We start from the raw sequence: 19,910 nt of genomic DNA, 5'->3' as shown, positions 1-19,910 counted from the left end.
CAAGGCAGGAACATGGCAGCATCCAGGCAAATGTGGAACAGGAGGAGCTGAGAGTTCCACCTCTTGTTTTGAAGCCAGCTAGGAAGAGGGTCCTAAATCCCACGCCCACAATGACACAATTCCTCCAGGAAGGCCACATACCTCCTAATAGTGCTACTGCTGAACCACACATATACAAAACATCAAAACTGGATCAGATACAACTCTAAGAGAAGACACTGGAGGAGAATGTGGCTGAGTCTGTAAGGATTCAGACAATGGCGAAACTGAGGTTTTATACTGAATCATGGTAATAGATCCTATTAGATGGAGTTCAACATTTTTAACTTTGGGACTTGGTCATGGTCATGTTTCAATTGGGGGGTATGGTTTGTTCAGTAATACAATGTAGAACCTTAAAAAAAAAGGTTCTTTCAATCTTGTCTCTGTCTGCTAAGTGCTAGGATTACAGGTATGAACTACCACATACCACCCCTGTTTTTACTTACTCTAGGCAGACAAAGTTATCACTGGATCAACTGTTGTAAGAATAACAGGCCTGGGTTAATTATTCCAATCACTAACTGCTTTTACACTTAGTTGGAAACAGAAGTAAAGTTGTTGACACAAGGGAACTTGACAAAGCAGACAAGCACATCCTGACAGAAACTACACAGGCTAGAAAGAGAGGACACACTGATCTCCACATGAAAAGCCAGACAGGTGGAGGCTTGAGGATTCCTGTGCTAAGCTTGGCAATTGTTCTTTTTAAAGACCCTGAACCAACAAAAAAGGACAAAGGTTCAGAGCCCACAGTATCCTATGAAAGGCATAATTTAACCAGAAAGATAATTAACATAACCTTGAAGCTCACTCTCCCACGAGGCAGAGGAAATCTGAAGACATAACAGAACATAGCGTTGAAGAGAACCAGGCATTGTGCCACACACTGATAGCTTAGCATTCTAGAGATCTTAAGATTCACACCCTGTACTCAAATGCTTTTAATACGGTGGTCTCATTAAACTAATACAACGGGAGTTGGTAAGTTATAGTCTGTGGGCCAAACCTGACTAGCTGCCAATTTTGTGAAGTTTTACTGGAACATAGCCACATCTATTTGTTTACACATTGTTAAATATGGTTATTTCTACACTACAGAGGCATAGACAAACCTTTGTGATAGAGATCATGAGTCCTACAAAACAGAAAATATTTACTACTTGGCCCTTTACAGAGTTTGCCTTCTTAACACAGACATAATATCTAGTAGACTTGAAAAGATACATTAGAGGCTTTCCTGGCAGTCTGTTCATTTTATAGTTGAGTAAAATGAGACTCACAAAATTGAAAAAGCAATACGTGGTGTGCAGGGAGGACGCGGGCGAGCGAGCCTCCGAGCCATGGCTCCCCTTGCTGCTTCCGAGCACACGCATCACCGACAAGGAACGCTCTGCCTAAAGCAAGAGTCCTGCCGCGTCTCTTAAAGTCACATATGGTCTTGGCACAGAAATTGTTTTTTCAACACCTGGGTAACCAGGCTGTGGCGGTCCCAGGAGGGCAGCCGTGCCCTCAGCATCAGCTCTAGCCAACCCCTGAGGAGTTAGATCTGAGAAAGAGCCACTTTCAAGGCCCTGCCTCATTAGTCCCTGCTGCCACCAATCTAGCTCAGAGAAAATTGATCCTTCCCCCATGCCTGCTGCACCAAGGCCAGCCTTGGGTAAAAAGGTTTTGTTCATAGAGGATTTGTTAATTGAGTCATCACTGTATAATGAAACCCCAGAGCTTCAGCCAGTACCAGTTCATGTGACTTTGGGGTAGCTAAATTTGTACATTTGCATCAAAAGAAGGTTCTTTTTAGAAGCAACTGGCAAGTGTTTTAAGACAAAGAAAATAAGATATGGGAAATACATCGTATTTATCATCTTACCCCCCCTCCCACAATCATTGTGTTACTCTGATTGTAATGGCGGACAATTTTGATTTGTTTATTATATTGAAAAGTCCTCAAATCCTAAGGGAAGCAGTTTCACAAAGCAAATGAACGCACTATGTTGGTTTAGCTTGTCATTTAAAACACTACATAAAGAAGTATCAAGTTGCTGCATCAACCTCTAGCCCCTACAAGGGACCCTCAGCATGCTAGCAAAAATTCTTCTAATGAGGTCCATCTCTAGGTGCTGTATAATCCTGACTTCAATGATGGTAACACACACACACACACACACACACACACACACACACACACACACACATTTTACTTATAGTCATTTCCCCCATTACACAAAAATGGCACAAATGCCTCCATATGTAGATGTTCTTACACTGCTTAATAGTACTAGGACATAAACATCTTTTAACTACTTCAGACTCTAGCAATATTATAGGAACAACTAACTGATCGGTGGCACTTGGAGCACCAAATAGTGATTCATTTAAGAAAGGTTTATCTCATACATTCCAGTTTCTGTTTCCTCAGGTCCCTACATTTTCTAATATATTTATGTTCAGCCTACAGGAGTAATCTCCAATAACAAGAGTTCACGTTGGTCTCAATCACAGCCAGGATGACATTGCCAGAAAGTCAGTAATAGTCTCTAACAGGAAAGCTCATTAATAAAAGTAAAAATGAACGAAGACTAAGAATGTTTTATTAAAGGTATCTATTATGATACTGGGCACCTGCGACATCGATCTTTCCTAATCTCTCAGAAACAAAACCATCTAATTATTGTTACCAATACATTACAAAGCCTGTCTAATATCCAGTTTAATATCCAGCCTGTGGTAATCAACAAGAAAAATAATCATGTCAAATTAATACAAAGTTCAAAACAAACACAGCTTTTATCTTAACAAAGGATGCTTCAATGCTCTAGTGAAAAATTATGGCACCCAATTCCTCCTAACTCAGGCTGCCTGGATTGCCTCAAGTTGTAAACATCTATTTAAAGAGAGGCCCACCTGCATCCCCCTTTCTTTTGAGAAAAAATGCTGATATGCTGTCTACTGGGGCCACAAATTCCCAGGCTCAAGTGATTTTCCCTCCTCAGCCTCCTGAATAGCTGGGTCTGTAGGTGTGTGCCACCAGACTCTTTTTTGTGGATAATGGTAGAAGATGCAAGATACATCTATTTTAAGATAAAATTTATTTCTTCTATTAATATTTACACCAAGGCATGACTGCTTCAGACTAAGCTGTACATAACTACAGTGTACAGTATGGCAAATTTGAATATGTATACATTCATCAAGTCATCACTTCTAGAAGTGCTTCTTTATTTTTGAGCCAAGGTCTCATGTAACACAGGCTGGCCTTAAACTCAGCATGTACCCCAGGATAACCTTGACCTCATGATCTTGCAACCCCTGCCTCCGAAGTATGGAGATCATAGGTGGAACTGCTAAACGCGTGCGTCTTACTAAGTTAATGCTCCGTCCTATGCAGGGCCTTCTCCAGGCACCCGGCAGTCAGGCAGCAGCAGCAGCAGCACTTGGCTGATTCTGGATCCGCTCATCCTCCAGCCATGTGGGCAAACTCTGTATGCAGGGCCTTGTCCCCAGAAACGGACTTTATCTCAACAGAGGCTACTTTCCAGGGTACTTTCTGAGGTACAACAGCAGCTTTAAGTGTTCTGGTTAATACCAGTCTTCTGGGAAGGCCAACAAGCCTGTCTTATATGAATGCAGAGTTACAGACATCATGCACTTCTCAACAACTGGTCGTTCTTTAAACAGCAGCATTTTAAAACAATCAACAGAAGAATTAATCCAACTATTTAGATCCAGGTCTTTGGAACATTTACAACAATTTAGTTTCTTTTTGTAATGCTATGCATATTTGAAGCCTTTTCTTTTCTTCTGAGATAGGAAAGAACACTCAGGTGATTTTCTTCTTTTAGGACTTATATTTTCTACTATTATGTGTGTGCACAGTGTATGTGTGAGCAATACATGTGTATGTGCTGCCGTGCAGAAATGGGAGCCAGAGTCCCACTCATGGAGTTGGCTCTCTGTCTGTGTCTGGGTTCCAGGTGTTAAATCAGGCCACCAGGCTTCCACAGCGAGGGCCTTCACCAACTGGATCAGCTCACTGTCCAATTGCCTTTTTTCAAGGCAAGGTTTCTCTGGCTGTTCTGGAACTTGCTCTGTAGACCAGGCTGGCCTCAAACTCAGAGATCCACTTGCCTCTGTCTCCTGAGTGCTAGGATTAAAGGCATGTAGTATCTGTTCTCATTAGTTTAATATCTGGTATGTCCTCTATCCAATTTCCTTTTTAACAGCTTACAATTTTGAACATCTGGTGCGAATGGTCAGAGATCAACTGTAGGTTGTTGGTTGGCTTTAAGAACATATGGCAAGCACCTCCACTCAGGATCCATTCTTAGACTGCACTGAGTGCCGCCGTTCAGCGCCTACCTCCTGGGCACTGGATGTCACTAAATCCTGACCCCTTCCTTCTCTACCTCGCTGGCTCTGGTGCCCACACTGAACTGTGCCCCGTGCTCTGCCTTACTCCCTGTGGCCTGTACTTGTGTGTGTGTTGTTTCTTTGGCCTAAAAGCTTCTTTTCCTTTACTTGGAAAACTTCAGTCGCTCACCTCTATTAAATCTTATACAAAGCATTTCTTCAGCTCCTTCATACTGTTAGTTACTCTCTCTTTTGGGTACTTAGCCCCTTAAATATCCACCTGTAACAAACTTTTTCCTTTCACCTCTATCTATTTCATGTATTCTAAGTTTCCACCTGAGAGCCCACTATGTACAGAACAGCTTACCCAGCTCCTGGAACACAGTAGGCCCTCAGTTACTGTAGAGGAAACAAACACACTCCTCCACTATTTTCCCCCATTAGCTTACCAGTGTCCTAGCTCACATGCCTATTGCTGCATGTCTAATTTCCTATTTCCAAGTTAGTTCCTGGTCACATCCTTGGGCCTCTCCAGTCCGATCTAACACTAGCGTGCATTCATATCTCCCAACATTCCATTCTGCACATCTTCTGCTCTGGACTCTTTCCCCGTCTTTTCACCTAAGATCAAGCTCTTTAGCTAAGTATTTACAGCTCACTGTAACACTACTTTCTTGTATTATCCTCTATTAATTTTTTCTTTAAGAACTCTGTAGTAGTCATGTAGAAGTATTTCTGTTTTCTGGAGTTCATAATTCTAGATTATTGAGATCTAGTTGTGCAGGTGGTTGCAAAACTGCAGCTAGCTGTTAAGTAGTAGGGGCATGCATGCCAGTGTGTGTATTGACTATGGATGGCTTTACAGGACTGTAGCATTGCTGAGTAGTTACAAAAGGGGACAAGCTTGCCAATCCAACATAAGTACTTCTAGACCTTTCAGAAAGAACAGTGACTTTTTATTGATGAAGCACACCAAGTGTTTCCCTGAAACCGATTCCTGTTTTTCAAACAAGTAAGTAAACTAAATACCTAAATACAAATTCCAAACTATCCCAGCAAGGACAATAGCGTCTAGTTCTTTTAGCCTCATCTGGGTAGCTACAAATCTACTGTGACACTTGTATTTCAGGGGTCACCCAGGGATTCAGGCAGGGTCTGTGTTCTGCCTTTCGCTTTCTACTTTATATAGACAAATTCTTGTAGATCTTCTAGCCAGATAAGAGTGAACTGGAGAGTCCTAAGTGCAGATCCGAGGGCCTCTGCCACTCTTTCTGGACCTGCAGACACCTGCAAATAGATGGCATCTACACATACAAATAAAAGTAATAAAAACATCCAGGTAGTAGTTTAATCCACGCCTTTAGTCCTAGCCATCTGGATGCAAAGGCAGGCAGATCTCTGAGTTGAAGGCCAGCTTTATGTACAGAGTGAGTTCCAGGACATCCAGGGATACACAGAGAAACTTAGTCTTGAAACACCCGCCCCCAAATAATAATAATAATATTATTATTGTTGTTGTTATTAAAAAACAAATCTTAAAAAGAAAAAAAAAGTACATTTTATATTAAATTTTAGGCAGGCCACTTGGTGCCCAACTCGGGTATGTCCCTAAGAAGGAAGACATGAAAAAGGGCAAAAGGGCATTTTCTCCCACAATTGTAGACAGACTCCGCTTCAGTCCCCACTTGATTCTGACTGTTCTCCACTGTCTCCAGGAGGCCAGTTAGATATTTTATTTCCAGTTAAACTGCTATCTGAGGAATGATTGATCTGGCAGGAGTTATTTCTACCCTATCTACTGTTGGAAGTCAGTTTGTTATTCCTTTGGGTCTGATTCTGCTTAACACCTGGTTCTGCTATATTCTTCCATATTGCTGGGCAGTAATTCATTTACTCTCTACTAACGATGCATCCCACTCTATAAACAAACAAACAAATGAATAATTTATTCACCTTATTATTCATGGGCACTTGGTTTGTTTCTGTTTATTTTGCTTATTACAAATAATGTCATTCTATTTTTTTCTACAGCAAAAATTAGAAAAACAGGTGGGCAAGGTGGTGCATGCCCCCAATCCCAGCACTCAGAAGGCAGACGCAAGCAGATCTCTACGAGTTCCAGGCTAGCCTGATCCACAAAGTGAGACCCATCTCAAAACCAAAACAAAAATTAGACACACAAAGGTATATAAAAAGAGAGTTAGTAAAACAAACCATTATGCAAGAGTAAAAGTAAGTATTTTGAGTCAAAAACATAATGGACTCTGCAGTAAGGCATGCAATAGGATGGAAACTGACTTCACTGAAGCACTGGCTGACTCCAGGACAGGAACTGAATAGATGGGGATAAGAACATAAGGGAGAATTTCATTTATGTGAATATGTGATACCACAAAATCCAGATTTATTAAAACTTAACAAACCTTATCAATATAATAGATACATTTTTCCATGATAAAAAATATTTTTATGATTAAACTAATTTCTACCTTATGGCTATATTAATAAATTCTCTAGGGATGAATATTTAGACTAAAATGAATACAAATTACCCATGAAGCAATATGGAACTATTTCTAGAACAATCAACGAAGTGAAAAATACAAAAAGAGAAAGATTATCAAGAGCAAATTTTCAAAGAAAAAAATCAGAAAAGTTACATATGTGATTATTTGAACATGAGGAAATATAGGAATAACATCACATCCATTGCTAAATCAACACTGATAAATCAATGCTTACTGTGGCATTTAGTTGGATGTTGTGTCCTCCAAATTTATGTCTGCCCGGTGTCTTAGAATGAAGCATTAGTTGGAAGTAAGGTCTTTTTTATGATTAGTCAAGATGAAGTCCTATTGGATTAGACTAGCCAACTACCAGAGTTGTTCCAGAAAGAAAGGACAAGTGGCTACAGGAAAACAAGAGACAAGGACTGGATGACATAAAACACAGGTGGTAGTGCTGCAATCAAAAGCTAGGGGTGGGGGCACTTGAAGAAATGATTTCTAGGAGCCCCAGAAAGCTGCCCTTCCTCCTCCTACCCCCAGTTTGTCTCCTGTTCCGCCCTACACACCCAAATCTTTGTGGCTGGTTCCTGAGAGGTTGGAGGTTAACCAGAGAACATGCTATCCATGTGTAAAAGAAGTTGGGTTCAATCCAAACACCAAACCCAGACCAAACAGTCAAAATCATAGGAGAAAGCTCTTCCCCACAGTAGAACAAACTCAAGGCTGTGTGCTCGGAAGGTACTCTACCTACCAATTTGTCTTTCTGATTACTAGCATGACTTGACTCACACTTGCATTATTTCTATAGCATAGTTTTGGGTAGAATACACATGATATTTTAAAAATACCATTGTATATGTTTTCAGTCATATATAAATAAATGCTCTTTGAGAAAAAGACATATAGTTTTGAATGTATATTATTTCTTCTTCTCTTCTATTTAACTGAACCACTACGTCTTATTCTTATATCTCTGATCTGTCTTAACTTTTAATTTTTTAGCCACTAAACCAAGAGGTAAACACTCAAAATCACACTTAGTACATTTTACCTAAAGAAAAAACCACCACCCCAACAGTGAGTAGGTATTTCTATTTCTCTATTAGGTAAACATGGAGTAACTCTGAGGAAAAGCTGGCAATGTTGAAGCTGAGTTGAGATTCCTTAATACATAGTGCTACACATGAATGGCAGACAGGACCCAGACCAATTGTCATGATGGTCAATAATGACAAATGTGAACATGCTTTATAGATTAATTAACAAGTAGCAAGCTGAATTGGACTCTTATGCCACCTGTGAAAGAAATCTAATGATTCCTTGATTATGATCTGCCTCATATGCTCAAATACCAACAAGGAGACAGCTAACGGCTCATTCTAGCCAACTGCCCTGAAAAAAATATGATTTAGGGCTGGAGAGATGACTAGCTATTAAGAGCACTGGTGACTTTTCCAGATTTACAGCACCCACATGGAGCCTTACAATATCTGCAACTCCAGTCCCAGGGGATCTGACTTTATGATTTGGCCTCTGCAAGCATTACAAGCAAATGTTGCACAGATATACATTCAAACAACACTCATGCACACAAAATAAAAGTGTAAGATCTCAAAATGAAATGAAATTAAGACATGATATTCTTCTTTCCTCCCAACAGATCTTTGTACTTAAAAAAAACTAACAAGACAAAGTAATGTTATGATAGAAACCAAGAAACACCAGTCTATTTCCAAACCTAACCTGACTTCTCCATTTTTTGAGTGCTAAAAGTTCCTAGGGTTAAGGCGAAGATTGTTAATATTTACAGATTTGTTATGAGGCTTAAGGCTTAAATGCTTAACAGATCCCAGACTAGCTAACTGCAAACACGGTGCTGATTTGATCATAACAAATAGGAAAGTTGATCCTTCACAGCAACCTTGTAATGATCTCCAATTTATGGTAGATATAAAATGGCAAATCCAATCTCACAGCACAGAAAGTCAAGGTCATGGTTTGTTTCAGAAGTTCCTGGGAATCGAGATACAACAGCAGCACAGACAGATCAAGGAACCCTGTGAAGGGTCCACAAACCTTTCAGGGCCTTTGTTCTCCAGGTCTCCAGCCACTGTTCCTCCTGAGATCTTCCTAAGTGTTACAAGTTTAAACCATATCCAGAGGAACTATCACTGTGAAATAATTTCTTCATGAAAACAGAGACACAGAAGGAACGTGTTTCATAGAGGATTCAATGAAGAGGATTTGCTCTGAGAAGTGGGACTGTTTCGCTAATGTCGACTCTGTCTATGTGGATCAGGGGTGGGAGGCCCAGGGTGAGGCGGGACATTTTCTCAACATAGCTCTGCGTGAGAAGAGTCAGGGTAATAGAGACTACTTCTGAGGACAGAAATAGGAAGTCCATGGGTGATCAAGCTGGTGACAGGAGAGTTAAAAGCAGGGAGAATAAGAAAGCCAATGAATAGGGAAGCAGGAAACAGCCTTCACCTCCAACCCTGGCTGAGTGGGTGACCAGAGTGGCCACATTCCTCTCCCCCACAAGTGCTGACACATAGGGCCTGAAAACTCTTGGGGGCGGCAGGCAGAGTGTCCATTACCCTTTCTTCCCCTTCCAGACCTTTTGCTATCTCAAGTCTTCAGGTACTGAGAACTATCTATCACTCCTTGCCCAGGAACCCTGATGCCCCTGGATGCTCACGGCAGAGTGGGGTGGGGGTGGACTACTCTGGAAAGAATAGTAACCTGCCTGATCTACAGAATACAAGGTTTGTGGGCTAGCACAGTGTCTAGGCACACAGATAAAGAAGGGACGTTTGTAAAGTGAACACAGACTTTAATATTGATATCATATCAACCTGTGGCTAGACCAGTCCTCAGCCAGCACAGGACAGCAGCAGAGACCATCGCAACACAAAGGAGCTACCAATACAACCCAGCAAGCCAGCCCTACCCCAGACTGATTCCGATACTGGGAGACTCAGAAAGAGGCCTCTTTAATATTTTGTCTTCTTAAAAACCAAACCAAGCCAAACCAAACCAAACTAAACACAAAGCTCACCAGTAGATTTTTTTTTAGATCAAACTCAGGTTGTTGGGTGTGATGGAAAGTGCCCTTATCCAGCGACCATCTCATGTTCCTTCTTTGTCTTACTTCATAAAACAAAATTTCTTAATTCCTTCTTTTCATTAAAAAAATTGTTTGATGTCTTTACTTTAAGAACGTTTATGCTGTCCATTTCTATCTCATTTACCTGATGCCATCCACATATCATAGACTTTACTTCCTAACTGGACCTGTCCTGTCTTTCCCCCTTGCGCACTCTCTTCCCTTATTTAACCACATTTTCTTTGCCCTGACTACTCCTTTATTAACACGGTGTGAGAGAAGGCACAGCGACATCTCCAAATGTTCCCAACATTTGAGAGAAGAAATGGAAAGATGGGATACTTAATGCAACCATCCAAAAAGAAATAAAACCCAACAAATCCTTTGGGGACAGAGTTAAAAGGAAGAGATCAAAGCTATGAATGAGTCTGTTGTCTAGAAAGTGCCCAAGTCAGCTTTAACTGTCAATCTGACACAGCCTCGGGTATCTGAGAACTAGTTTCAATTGAGGCATTACCCAAAACGTACTGGCTTATGGGCATGTCTGTGGGGGAGTTTTCTCAATTGTTCATTGATGTCATAGGGACTAACCCACCTGGACAGATGGTCCCAGGCTGTATTAGGAAGTTAGCAAAGCATGAACCTTAAGGCAAGCCAACAAGCAACTGCTTCAGGTTCTTGCCCTGCCTTCATTCAGTGACAGACTAGGACTTGTAGGTGGACATATACTCTACTCCACTAAGCTGCTTTTGGCTACTTTATCACAAAAAAGAAATAAAGTGGGGTGGAGAGATGGCTCAGAGGTTAAGAGCACTGACTATTCTTCCAGAAGTCCTGAGTTCAATTCCCAGCAACCACGTGGTAGATCACAACCATCTGTAATGGGATCTGATGTCCTCTTCTGGGGCGTCTGAAGACACAATACACCCATTATAAATAATATAAATATATCTTTAAAAGAAACAAAGTATCAGTTATTATTAGAGATAACTAAGATATAGAATAAAGGCACAGAAAACTATTCAATGAAATATAGAAAAATTCCTAAGTGGGGGAGGGGGAATAGGGTCAACATATCCAAATAGACTTAAGGAAGCATTAATGACTATACTCTTAGTACTTGGTTGTGGGTGAAGCAGGAGGATTACAAGTTTGAGGCCAGTCTGGGCTACATAATAAGATCTTGTCAAACATAAATGATACAAAATGCAAGGTCCAAAAAAAGAATTATAAGTTAAAAGGACAACCTAGTATGGAAGAGAGACTACAAAAGAAATATCCTACAAGTGCCAATAGGTACACTTATTATATACCAGGAAAATTCCAGCCAAATTATATTGAGATACAATCATGTCCTCACTAGAATGGCTAAGATTAAAAAGATACACAAATGCTGGCAGAACACTAGAACCATTAGAGTGTCATATACTGGTGAGAGTAGAGATTGGTACAATCCTTTGAAAATTTGGAACTGAAAGATCAAAATCTTCCACTCCCTGTAGAATTAGACATTACAAAGGGTGAATTTTATTTATTGAAAAAAAAATTAACCAGGATACAAAAGGAAACCAAAGTAGAATATACATGCCAGCCAAAGGCAGCACCTGTCGTGCAAATGAAAACTGTGACCCTGTGAATGTGGCTGGAAGGGAGAAGCAGCTCAAGTGACTCCAGATGACGGACGCTTACCGTAAGTAAAACAGGCTCTCACAAGGGATGGGTAAACAATGAAGCACGACTTTAGGATGGGACAAGCAAGCGACGCATTTTAGAATCCAAGGCAGGACAGAAAGTTACAAATGAGGGAAGGGCAAATGCTGGAACACACCTCTCTCACACACACACAGCTTATCACAGTGCATCCGTGGCCAAGTTCCGCTCCAAAGGCCGAGAAAGCAATGGTCTGATGATGGGAAAAGATCCAGGAATCAACAGACAACAGGGAAAAGACATCACACTCCTGGGGTAGTCTTTATTGTTAGAAAGACAGAAGTGTGCAAATAAGGATAGAATCAGCACCATATAAAAATTCTGCATGCTAGTGATTCCATTTCAAAACCAGACCTAACAGCTACCAAAGGAAGGTAAGACAATGGTTTCTAGGCGTGAGGCAGGCTTGGTGGGGGGCATGTGAAGGGTTTCTGAAGGGCAGTGGTAGTCTTTCTCCTTCCCCCCTCTCCCTCCTTTGGAGAGGGTCCTCCTAAGTGATGCTATCATCTAACTAATTCACGATCCTCCTCTTACAGTCATGGGCTGTGTTTCTTTGTGTGGTTGAAGTTACATGAGCAGGAGTTAATGATAAAAACTGCATATTCAACAAGCACTGTGGTATTTGTTACATTTTAAAGGGAAGTATATGTAAGTTTTAACATATGCAGTCTGTATTGCGCTAATCTGCCTTAACAGACCCTTGCAGAAACCAACACTACCTGCTCGGTATGGGTTCTTTTGCACTGCAGCAGGGTCCTGTTTGATAGAAACATGGCAGCCGGGGGAAGTTGTATTTTTCCAGGACTGAGATCAATAAACTATACAAATAATACACAAACATATAATTTTGTCAGGATATCCTAAATTATCCCACATGATATTCTAGATTACTTTTGTTTTATTTTGCTTTTTTAAAGACAGGGTCTCACTTTGTAGCCCAGGGTAACCTTGAAACACCCTGTAGCCCAGGCTGCTCTGAAAGAGAATTCTTGCCTCAGCATCCTGAATACTAGCATGATAGGCATGAGCCACCACACCCTGTTCCAAAAATATTTTGACTTCTTGGTTACTAACAAACCTCTGCAGGATAGCTCACTTGTCTACAAGGTAAGGACTATTTATTAAAATCTCACCAGATGAAGGGGAGGGTCTAGCAAGGTAGCTTACAGGGTAAAGGCATTTGTTACCAAATCTGCTGACCTGAGTTCAACCCCTGGGGCCTAAATGGTAGGAAGGGCTAACTCCTGTAAGCTGTGTTCCTATTTCTACACTTACACCATGGCAGGCACGCAGTACTATCCCCTACCTCACCCCAGCCACCAGTTGGTACCAGTGGGGCTGGAGAGACGGTCAGAGGTTTAGGAATGCTAGCCACTTTTCCAGAGGCCCCGGGTTTGATTCACAGCATCTCTATGGTGGCTCACGACTGACTGTAACTCCAGTTCTAAGAGATCTAATGCCCTCTGGTGGCCTCCTTGGGCACCAGGCACCCATGCAGTGCATAGACATACATGCAGGCAAAATCCCCCACACCATATACAGACATTCAAAATGGATGTCATTTAAATTGTTCTTACTACTACTAACTTATCTCAACAAGATCAACCTTTAAAATTGGTTGCTGCAAAGTGACATTTTCTTTTCTAAAAGTATTTATTCTAAGTGTGTATATGCATGCATATCTCAGTGTGGGTGTGTACATGAGTGCAAGTACGTGTGGTGGGGGTGGGGGTGGGGGTGGGGGTGGGGAGACCAGAGGTGCTGGATCCCTTGGAGCTCAAGTGACAGGTAGCTGTCTGACCTGTGCACAGGGAATGAAGCTTGAATCTCCCACAAGAGCAGCATGGACTCTTAACCATAGAACCAGCTTCCCATCTAGACTTTTCTTTTTTGAGTCCATTGATGTTAAGAGATATTAAAGAATAGTAATTGTTGCTTCCTGTTATTTTTGATGTTATTTTTATGTTTGTGTGGTTATTTTCTTTTGGGTTTGTTGAAAGAAGATTACTTTCTTGCTTTTTCTAGGGTATAGTTTCCCTCCTTGTATTGGCATTTACCATCTATTATCCTTTGTAGGGCTGGATTTATGGGAAGATATTGTGTAAATTTAGTTTTATCACAGAATATCTTGGTTTCTCCATCTATGATGATTGAGAGTTTTGCTGGATATAGTAGTCTTGGCTGGCATTTGTGTTCTCTTAGGGTCTGTATGAGATATGTCCAGCTTTCATCGTCTCTGGTGAGAAGTCTGATGTGATTCTGATAGGTCTGCCTTTATAAGTTACTTGACATTTTTCCCTTACTGCTTTTAATATTCTTGCTTTGACTGGTGCATTTGGTGTTTTGATTATTGTGTGCCTGGAGGACTTTCTGGTCTGATACAGTCTGTTTAGAGTTCTGAAGGCTTCTTGTATGTTCATGGGCATCTCTTTAGGTTAGGGAAGTTTTCTTCTTTAATTTTGTTGAAGATATTTACTAGCCCTTTAAGTTGTAAATCTTCGCTCTCATCTATACCTATAATCCTTAGGTTTGGTCTTCTCATTGTGTCCTGGAGTTCCTGGATGTTTTGAGTTACCAGCTTTATGCATTTTGCATTTTCTTTGACTGTTGAGTCAATATTTTCTATGGTATCTCCAGCACCTGAGGTTCTTTCTTCTGTCTTTGGTATTCTGTTGTTGATGCTTGCATCAATGACTCCTAAATTCTTTCGAAGGTTTTCTATCTCCAGAGATGTCTCACTTTGTGATTTCTTTATTGTTTCTACTTCCACTTTTAGATCCTAGATGGTTTTGTTCAGTTCCTTCTCTTGATCGTGTTTTCCTGTAATTCTTTAAGGGATTTTTGTGTTTCTTCTTTAAGGGCTTCTGCCTGTTGACCCATGTTCTCCTGTATTTCTTTAAGGGAGTTATTTAATTCCTTCTAAGCCCTCTATCAGCATCATGAGATACGATTTTAAATCCAACTATTGCTTTTCCAGTGTTCTGGGATATCCGGAACTTGCTGTGGTAGGAGAACTGGATTCTGATGTTGCCAAGTAGCCTTGGTTTCTGTTGGTAGGGTTCTTGTGCTTTCCTTTCACCATCTGGTTTTCTCTGGTGCTAGTTGGTCTTGCTGTCTCTGGCTGGAGCTTGTCCCTCCTGTGGGTCTGTAAGCCTGTGTCTGTACTCCTGGGAGACCAACTCTCTTCTGGCAGGGTCTGTGCACAGAAGGCTGTAGAGCTGCCTGGCTCCCTGGTAAAAATGGTGGTGAGAAGACTTCCATCACAGCTGCTCCACTGATCGTCTGCCCTATGCGCTCCCAACTGTTCGCCTCCAGAGAGAAGGTGGAGATCTCACCTCTGTGCTCAGAAGTGAAAGCACTGCTGGGAGATCACTCTCTCCTGACAGGCTGTGCAACCCAGCTAGACTTTCCATGGTATTTACATTAATACTTTGTAGCAGGAGTAGCTGGAATGGTAGCTAGCATTATTCTCTTAACCACTACAGGGAAGACTTTATATAGAACTTTTCTATGTGTGTTAGTGGAGTGCATAAAAAATGTGGAGGCCAGAAGAAGGTGTTAAGTGTCTTCCTCTACCCCATCCATCTGTTCTTCCAAACAGAGTTTCCCCCAAGCCTGTGGCTTGTGTTTTAGGATGGAAGGCAGTAAGCCCCAGTCATCCTTCTGTTTCCAACGGCGTTGAAACTGGGCTACTGGTGAACATGGGACATGTCCTTGTTAGATGAGTGGTGGGATGCAAACTCAGATCTAATGGCCTGACAGCAGGTACTTGTTACTGTTCAACCATCTTTCTAACCCCCAGAGTCTGCATTTTGTCTTGTGTGCTTTCTGCATTTTATACACACTCTTTATTATCCAGTGACAGAGAACACTTAGTGTTTGTGGAAAGCATGAAAACTAAGAGATGAAATAATGAGTTGATTTAGGGACATAGGAAGATGACAGGTAACTTTAATACCTCCATTTTCTGGTAATAAAATAACTTAGATGTATTTCAAAGGTAGAAACAATATAATCTGAGGTTTCCAGTAAGCGCCAATGAATTCTTAATAGTTATTCTTTTTTACTTTTTTTTTTTAAGATTTATTTATTATTATCTGTAAGTACACTGTAGTGGTCTTCAGACACTCCAGAAGAGTGTCTTGTTACAGATGGTTGTGAGCCACCATGTGGTTGCTGGAATTTGAACTCAGTACCTTTGGAAGTGCAGTCAGTGCTCTTAACTGCTGAGCCATCTCACCAGCCCCTTGATAGTTATTCTTATCGTCACATTTTTACAATTATTTTACATATCTGGGTGTTTTGCTTATGTGTATGTTTGTGTACCACATGTTTGCCTGGTACCCAGGAGACCAGAAGAGGGCATAGGATCCCCTAGAACTGGAGCTAGGAATTGCTGGTGCTGGGAATTGAATCTGAGTCCTCTGGTAGAAAAGCTAGGACTCTAATACAGCTTGATTTTTCATTTCATTTGTAATTCATTCTCATGTCCGGATGCAATCATTTACCAGGCTCAAGGGCTGCACCATCTCTCCAGGCCCCTTGATACATTGTTTTTCTTTAAAATCATTTTAATTTATGTATCTGTGTGGATGTGTGCCACATGCAGGTAGGTACTCAGAGGGCCAGAAGAGGGCATTGGGTTCCTTAGGGCTGGAGTTAAAGGCGACTATCCAAAATGGATGCTAGAAATTGGACTAGGGTCTCTGGAAGAGCAGCATATACTCTTAAGCATTGAGCCATTTCTCCAGCTCCTAGTCCTTGGTATTTTTGGATGGAGTTAAGAAAAAGAGGCATCTATCTATCAAGACCTGACTTATTAAAGATGATGTTTGGCTATTCTGCTTCCACCATTCCACAGAATCATAAAACGTGGCCCTTGAGTCAAACTACTTAACTGAATGATTCTCAAAGTGAGAGGTGAGAATAGACAGAACAGCTCTACCACCTGAGGGGAAGCGTCCTACAAACACACAGCTGTCCTCAGGGTCCTTCCACAGGCACCCTCACACACTTATGATCATCCCGGAGGGTGCCCACGCTAATGTTGCTCCGAGTGAGATTCTTATAATGGGGAAGATACTTTAAAAAGGAAGGTCTACGTTTACTCAAAATTCACTAGATGATTTATTTGCATTTGACAGCATCGGCCTTTCAGTTATGAGTCTGTGAGAAAAAGTGGTTTATAAAGATCATATCTCAAAAGGAGATGGGTCTCTAGAAAAAAATGGCAAGGGAATTGATTTTTGTTAACATTATTGCTAAATGCCTTAACAGTGTGATCATTTGAAAATACTCCACAGTGTGAGGTTTAAGGCACAATGAGTCCTAATTAGTGCTTTAATAAGTGTGTTAGCACTGCCTTGTACCATTCTGGAATGTCACTTATGGTAAAATTAAGGGACACTTTCCCTCCCTATCTTCCATTAGTATTTTAATGCTAGGAGGTGGGAAAAGCTGATCCATATTCAGTAGGAAAGAAGGGAAAACAATAACAAATTGGCATCTCTTCTGTGAATTGCCCCACAGGCCAAGCATTTTTATGTTCTTAATCATTATTAAATGACTTAACATGACACCCAGAGCCTGGCAAATGATTGCATCCTGACATGAGAACGAATTACAAATGAAATGAAAGATCAAGCTGTATTAGAGGACTGCCTCTGGGAAATGAAAATCTTTAATTCTCTTTTATTATTGACATTTATTTGGCTGCCATGAATAACAACACAGCAAAGAGACTCAGCTACGCTTGTGCACTGAATAGCTTATCCCAGGGCTCAGAACTGCATTAACATTTATCATGTTTGCTTTTGTAGCTGACACCACTGAACAGATTCTCTATCCATCTTGTATTTATCATGCATTGCAATATACCACATCCTCTAAGTTCATTTCCATATGGTAGGAACGGCAAGATTAGCTATGTCTTGCATCAAATAAATTTCTGATTAGAAGCATTCTTAAGAGTGGTTTAATAGATTTAATAAAGCATAAAGTAAGTTCACACACACAAAAATTCAGTTATAAGATAGGGAGGCCAAATTTCAGTCTGGAGAAAATTACCCAAATTAAGACTGAGGAAGAGGCTTGCATGAGACAAGATCTGGGGATAGATGTAAGTATGTCTCCTCACAGAGCATCCCAGTAGCATCTTAGGAATCCGGAGACAGGATTCCATTTCTTATAAGAAGCCTGCATGGTTTATGTCTGACCTGGTCCACACACAAACAAGACAGTGATCTTGTCTGTGCCGTGCACCAATGCCCTTTCATGGGTTACTTCTTTTCTCTTACAAAATTAATAGCACACCCTTTCCCACCACATCATGAAGGGCTGCACAATACCCGGTGCCTTTGCTCACATGTGTCTCCTTAACTGGACTGCCTGCCCCTCATTTTAAATCCCTCCTACAATTCAAGGCTTAGCAAAGATATTTATCTTTTTGGGAAAGTCACTTAACATAGCTAGAATGTATTTGAAAATTTGCTTTAGTTATTTGCATTAGTTAATTTAGTTTCATTTTGTTAAAAAAGTCACTTTAGTGGGTGTGGCGGGGGACACTTGCTATCCCAGCTGGCACATGGAAGGTGGAGGCAAGAGAACTGCTCGCAGTTTGAGGCCAGGCTGGGTACACAGAGATTTCAAGGGGAGCCTGGGCTACAGAATGAGAACCTATATCAAAAATTTAAAGAAAAATATTATACTATATGCTTTATGCAAATTAATTTTAATTTTGCAGATCTTTAAAGTTTATGTTATATTCATTGTTCAGCTGACTACTGAACAAATACATTGGCTTAATTATATTACTGTTTATAAAAGTCATTAACTAACTGATTGGATTTAAGATGAACCATTCAGAAAGAATTAACAAACATATCTAGCTAAAATATATGATAACGTAGCCTCATATTGAAAATATCAATTAACCAATAATATGTTTGACTGCTAGATGAAATTTCCATTGAATTTCTATGCATGGTATAAAAACATACCTGAGATTTGTCTTCTTGAAAGAAAATCCAAGGTTATAATTAGCTACCGAGCTCTTTGGGAAGCTGAGGCAGGGGGATTACAAATTCAAGGTCAGTCAAGGTTAGTTTGGGTTACACAAGGAATTCAAAGCCAATATGGGGTATTCATTCTCTTAAAATATATTGGTATATAAAATAAAGTATAAAAGGGGGCCAAGAATAGAGCTAAACTGCAGAGCACATGCAAAAGGCCCTAAATAAGATTTCTAGAATTAGGCTGGGCATGAAGGAGAGGCAGGTGAGTTCCAGGACAACTAGGAATATACAGACTGTCAAAAATAACATTCCTAGTATTGCAAAAACAAATCAACAGTGACAGAAAAAATTCAGAAGAAACAGTTCTGGTTTTGATTTGTTCATAATTGAATAAATGTATTTTATTCTGATGCAAGGGGTTTATAGTAAAAGGTATTGTTTTTGAAAAGAAAGAGATTTCTGGACTAAGAAAATCTGCCCAAATTTCAAAAGTAAGCAAGCTTTATCAGTTGACTTTTCATAAATTATAACCTTGAAAGAAAAATCATGTTCCCAAGGGTGGAGGGGAGGAATCTGGAAGTCACACTGTGGAAGGCACATGACTGGGGATGGTTCACAAAAAAAGGAAAATACAACATTGTATTCTCTTTTTAACCCTGGATTTATCACATAGCTCCCACAGTACCTGCAGCCACGATGGTGTCATCTCTCCCTTGTGTGAAGATCACGGTCCTCTGTCTCTTCGAGTTCACCTTTGGAAGAGCCTGCGCCTTTTTGGCTATTTCTTTAATGTCTTTAGTCTATTAATAAGAGGGAAAAATTCATGATCAGTAGGGAAAGGGAAAATTTTATCAGTATGCTGACAATTCTGCTTCTGATGGGACCTTAGTATTAAGTACGGCACATTAAAAAAGAGATTTTTTAACCATACAAAAATAAAGAGGACAGCTTTATTTATTTATCCCCAAGAGCTTCTGGGGATCAGTCTGCCCAGACTTCACATTAATGCAGGGTCCAATTTCATCTCCTCCTTCAACACCTGCCATTCACTTTATTTAAAAGCAAACCTCAGGTACTTTATAATTTAACTTATAAACATGTTAACATGGTATCTCTGAAAGGTGATGACTGAAACAGCATATAATCAGGATATACTTTTAAACATTTTAAACATTCATTCTTATG

The 19,910-nt window shown here is 40.5% G+C and overlaps 1 protein-coding gene across 2 annotated transcripts in view; it reads right to left on the bottom strand.

Annotated features, from left to right (window-relative positions):
• Positions 1-19,910, bottom strand: part of Adk (adenosine kinase) — a 400,912-nt gene that overhangs the window by 46,783 nt on the left and 334,219 nt on the right. For both annotated transcript variants that reach the window (XM_052189863.1, XM_052189864.1), the window contains exon 9: positions 19,411-19,525. In XM_052189863.1, the coding sequence (XP_052045823.1) occupies positions 19,411-19,525 (115 nt within the window). The remainder of the gene's footprint in view (positions 1-19,410; positions 19,526-19,910) is intronic.

The sequence above is a fragment of the Apodemus sylvaticus genome, chromosome 8 (genome assembly GCF_947179515.1).
Source record: "Apodemus sylvaticus chromosome 8, mApoSyl1.1, whole genome shotgun sequence".
Classification (NCBI taxonomy): domain Eukaryota; kingdom Metazoa; phylum Chordata; class Mammalia; order Rodentia; family Muridae; genus Apodemus; species Apodemus sylvaticus.
This window is presented reverse-complemented; position numbering and strand designations above follow the sequence as displayed.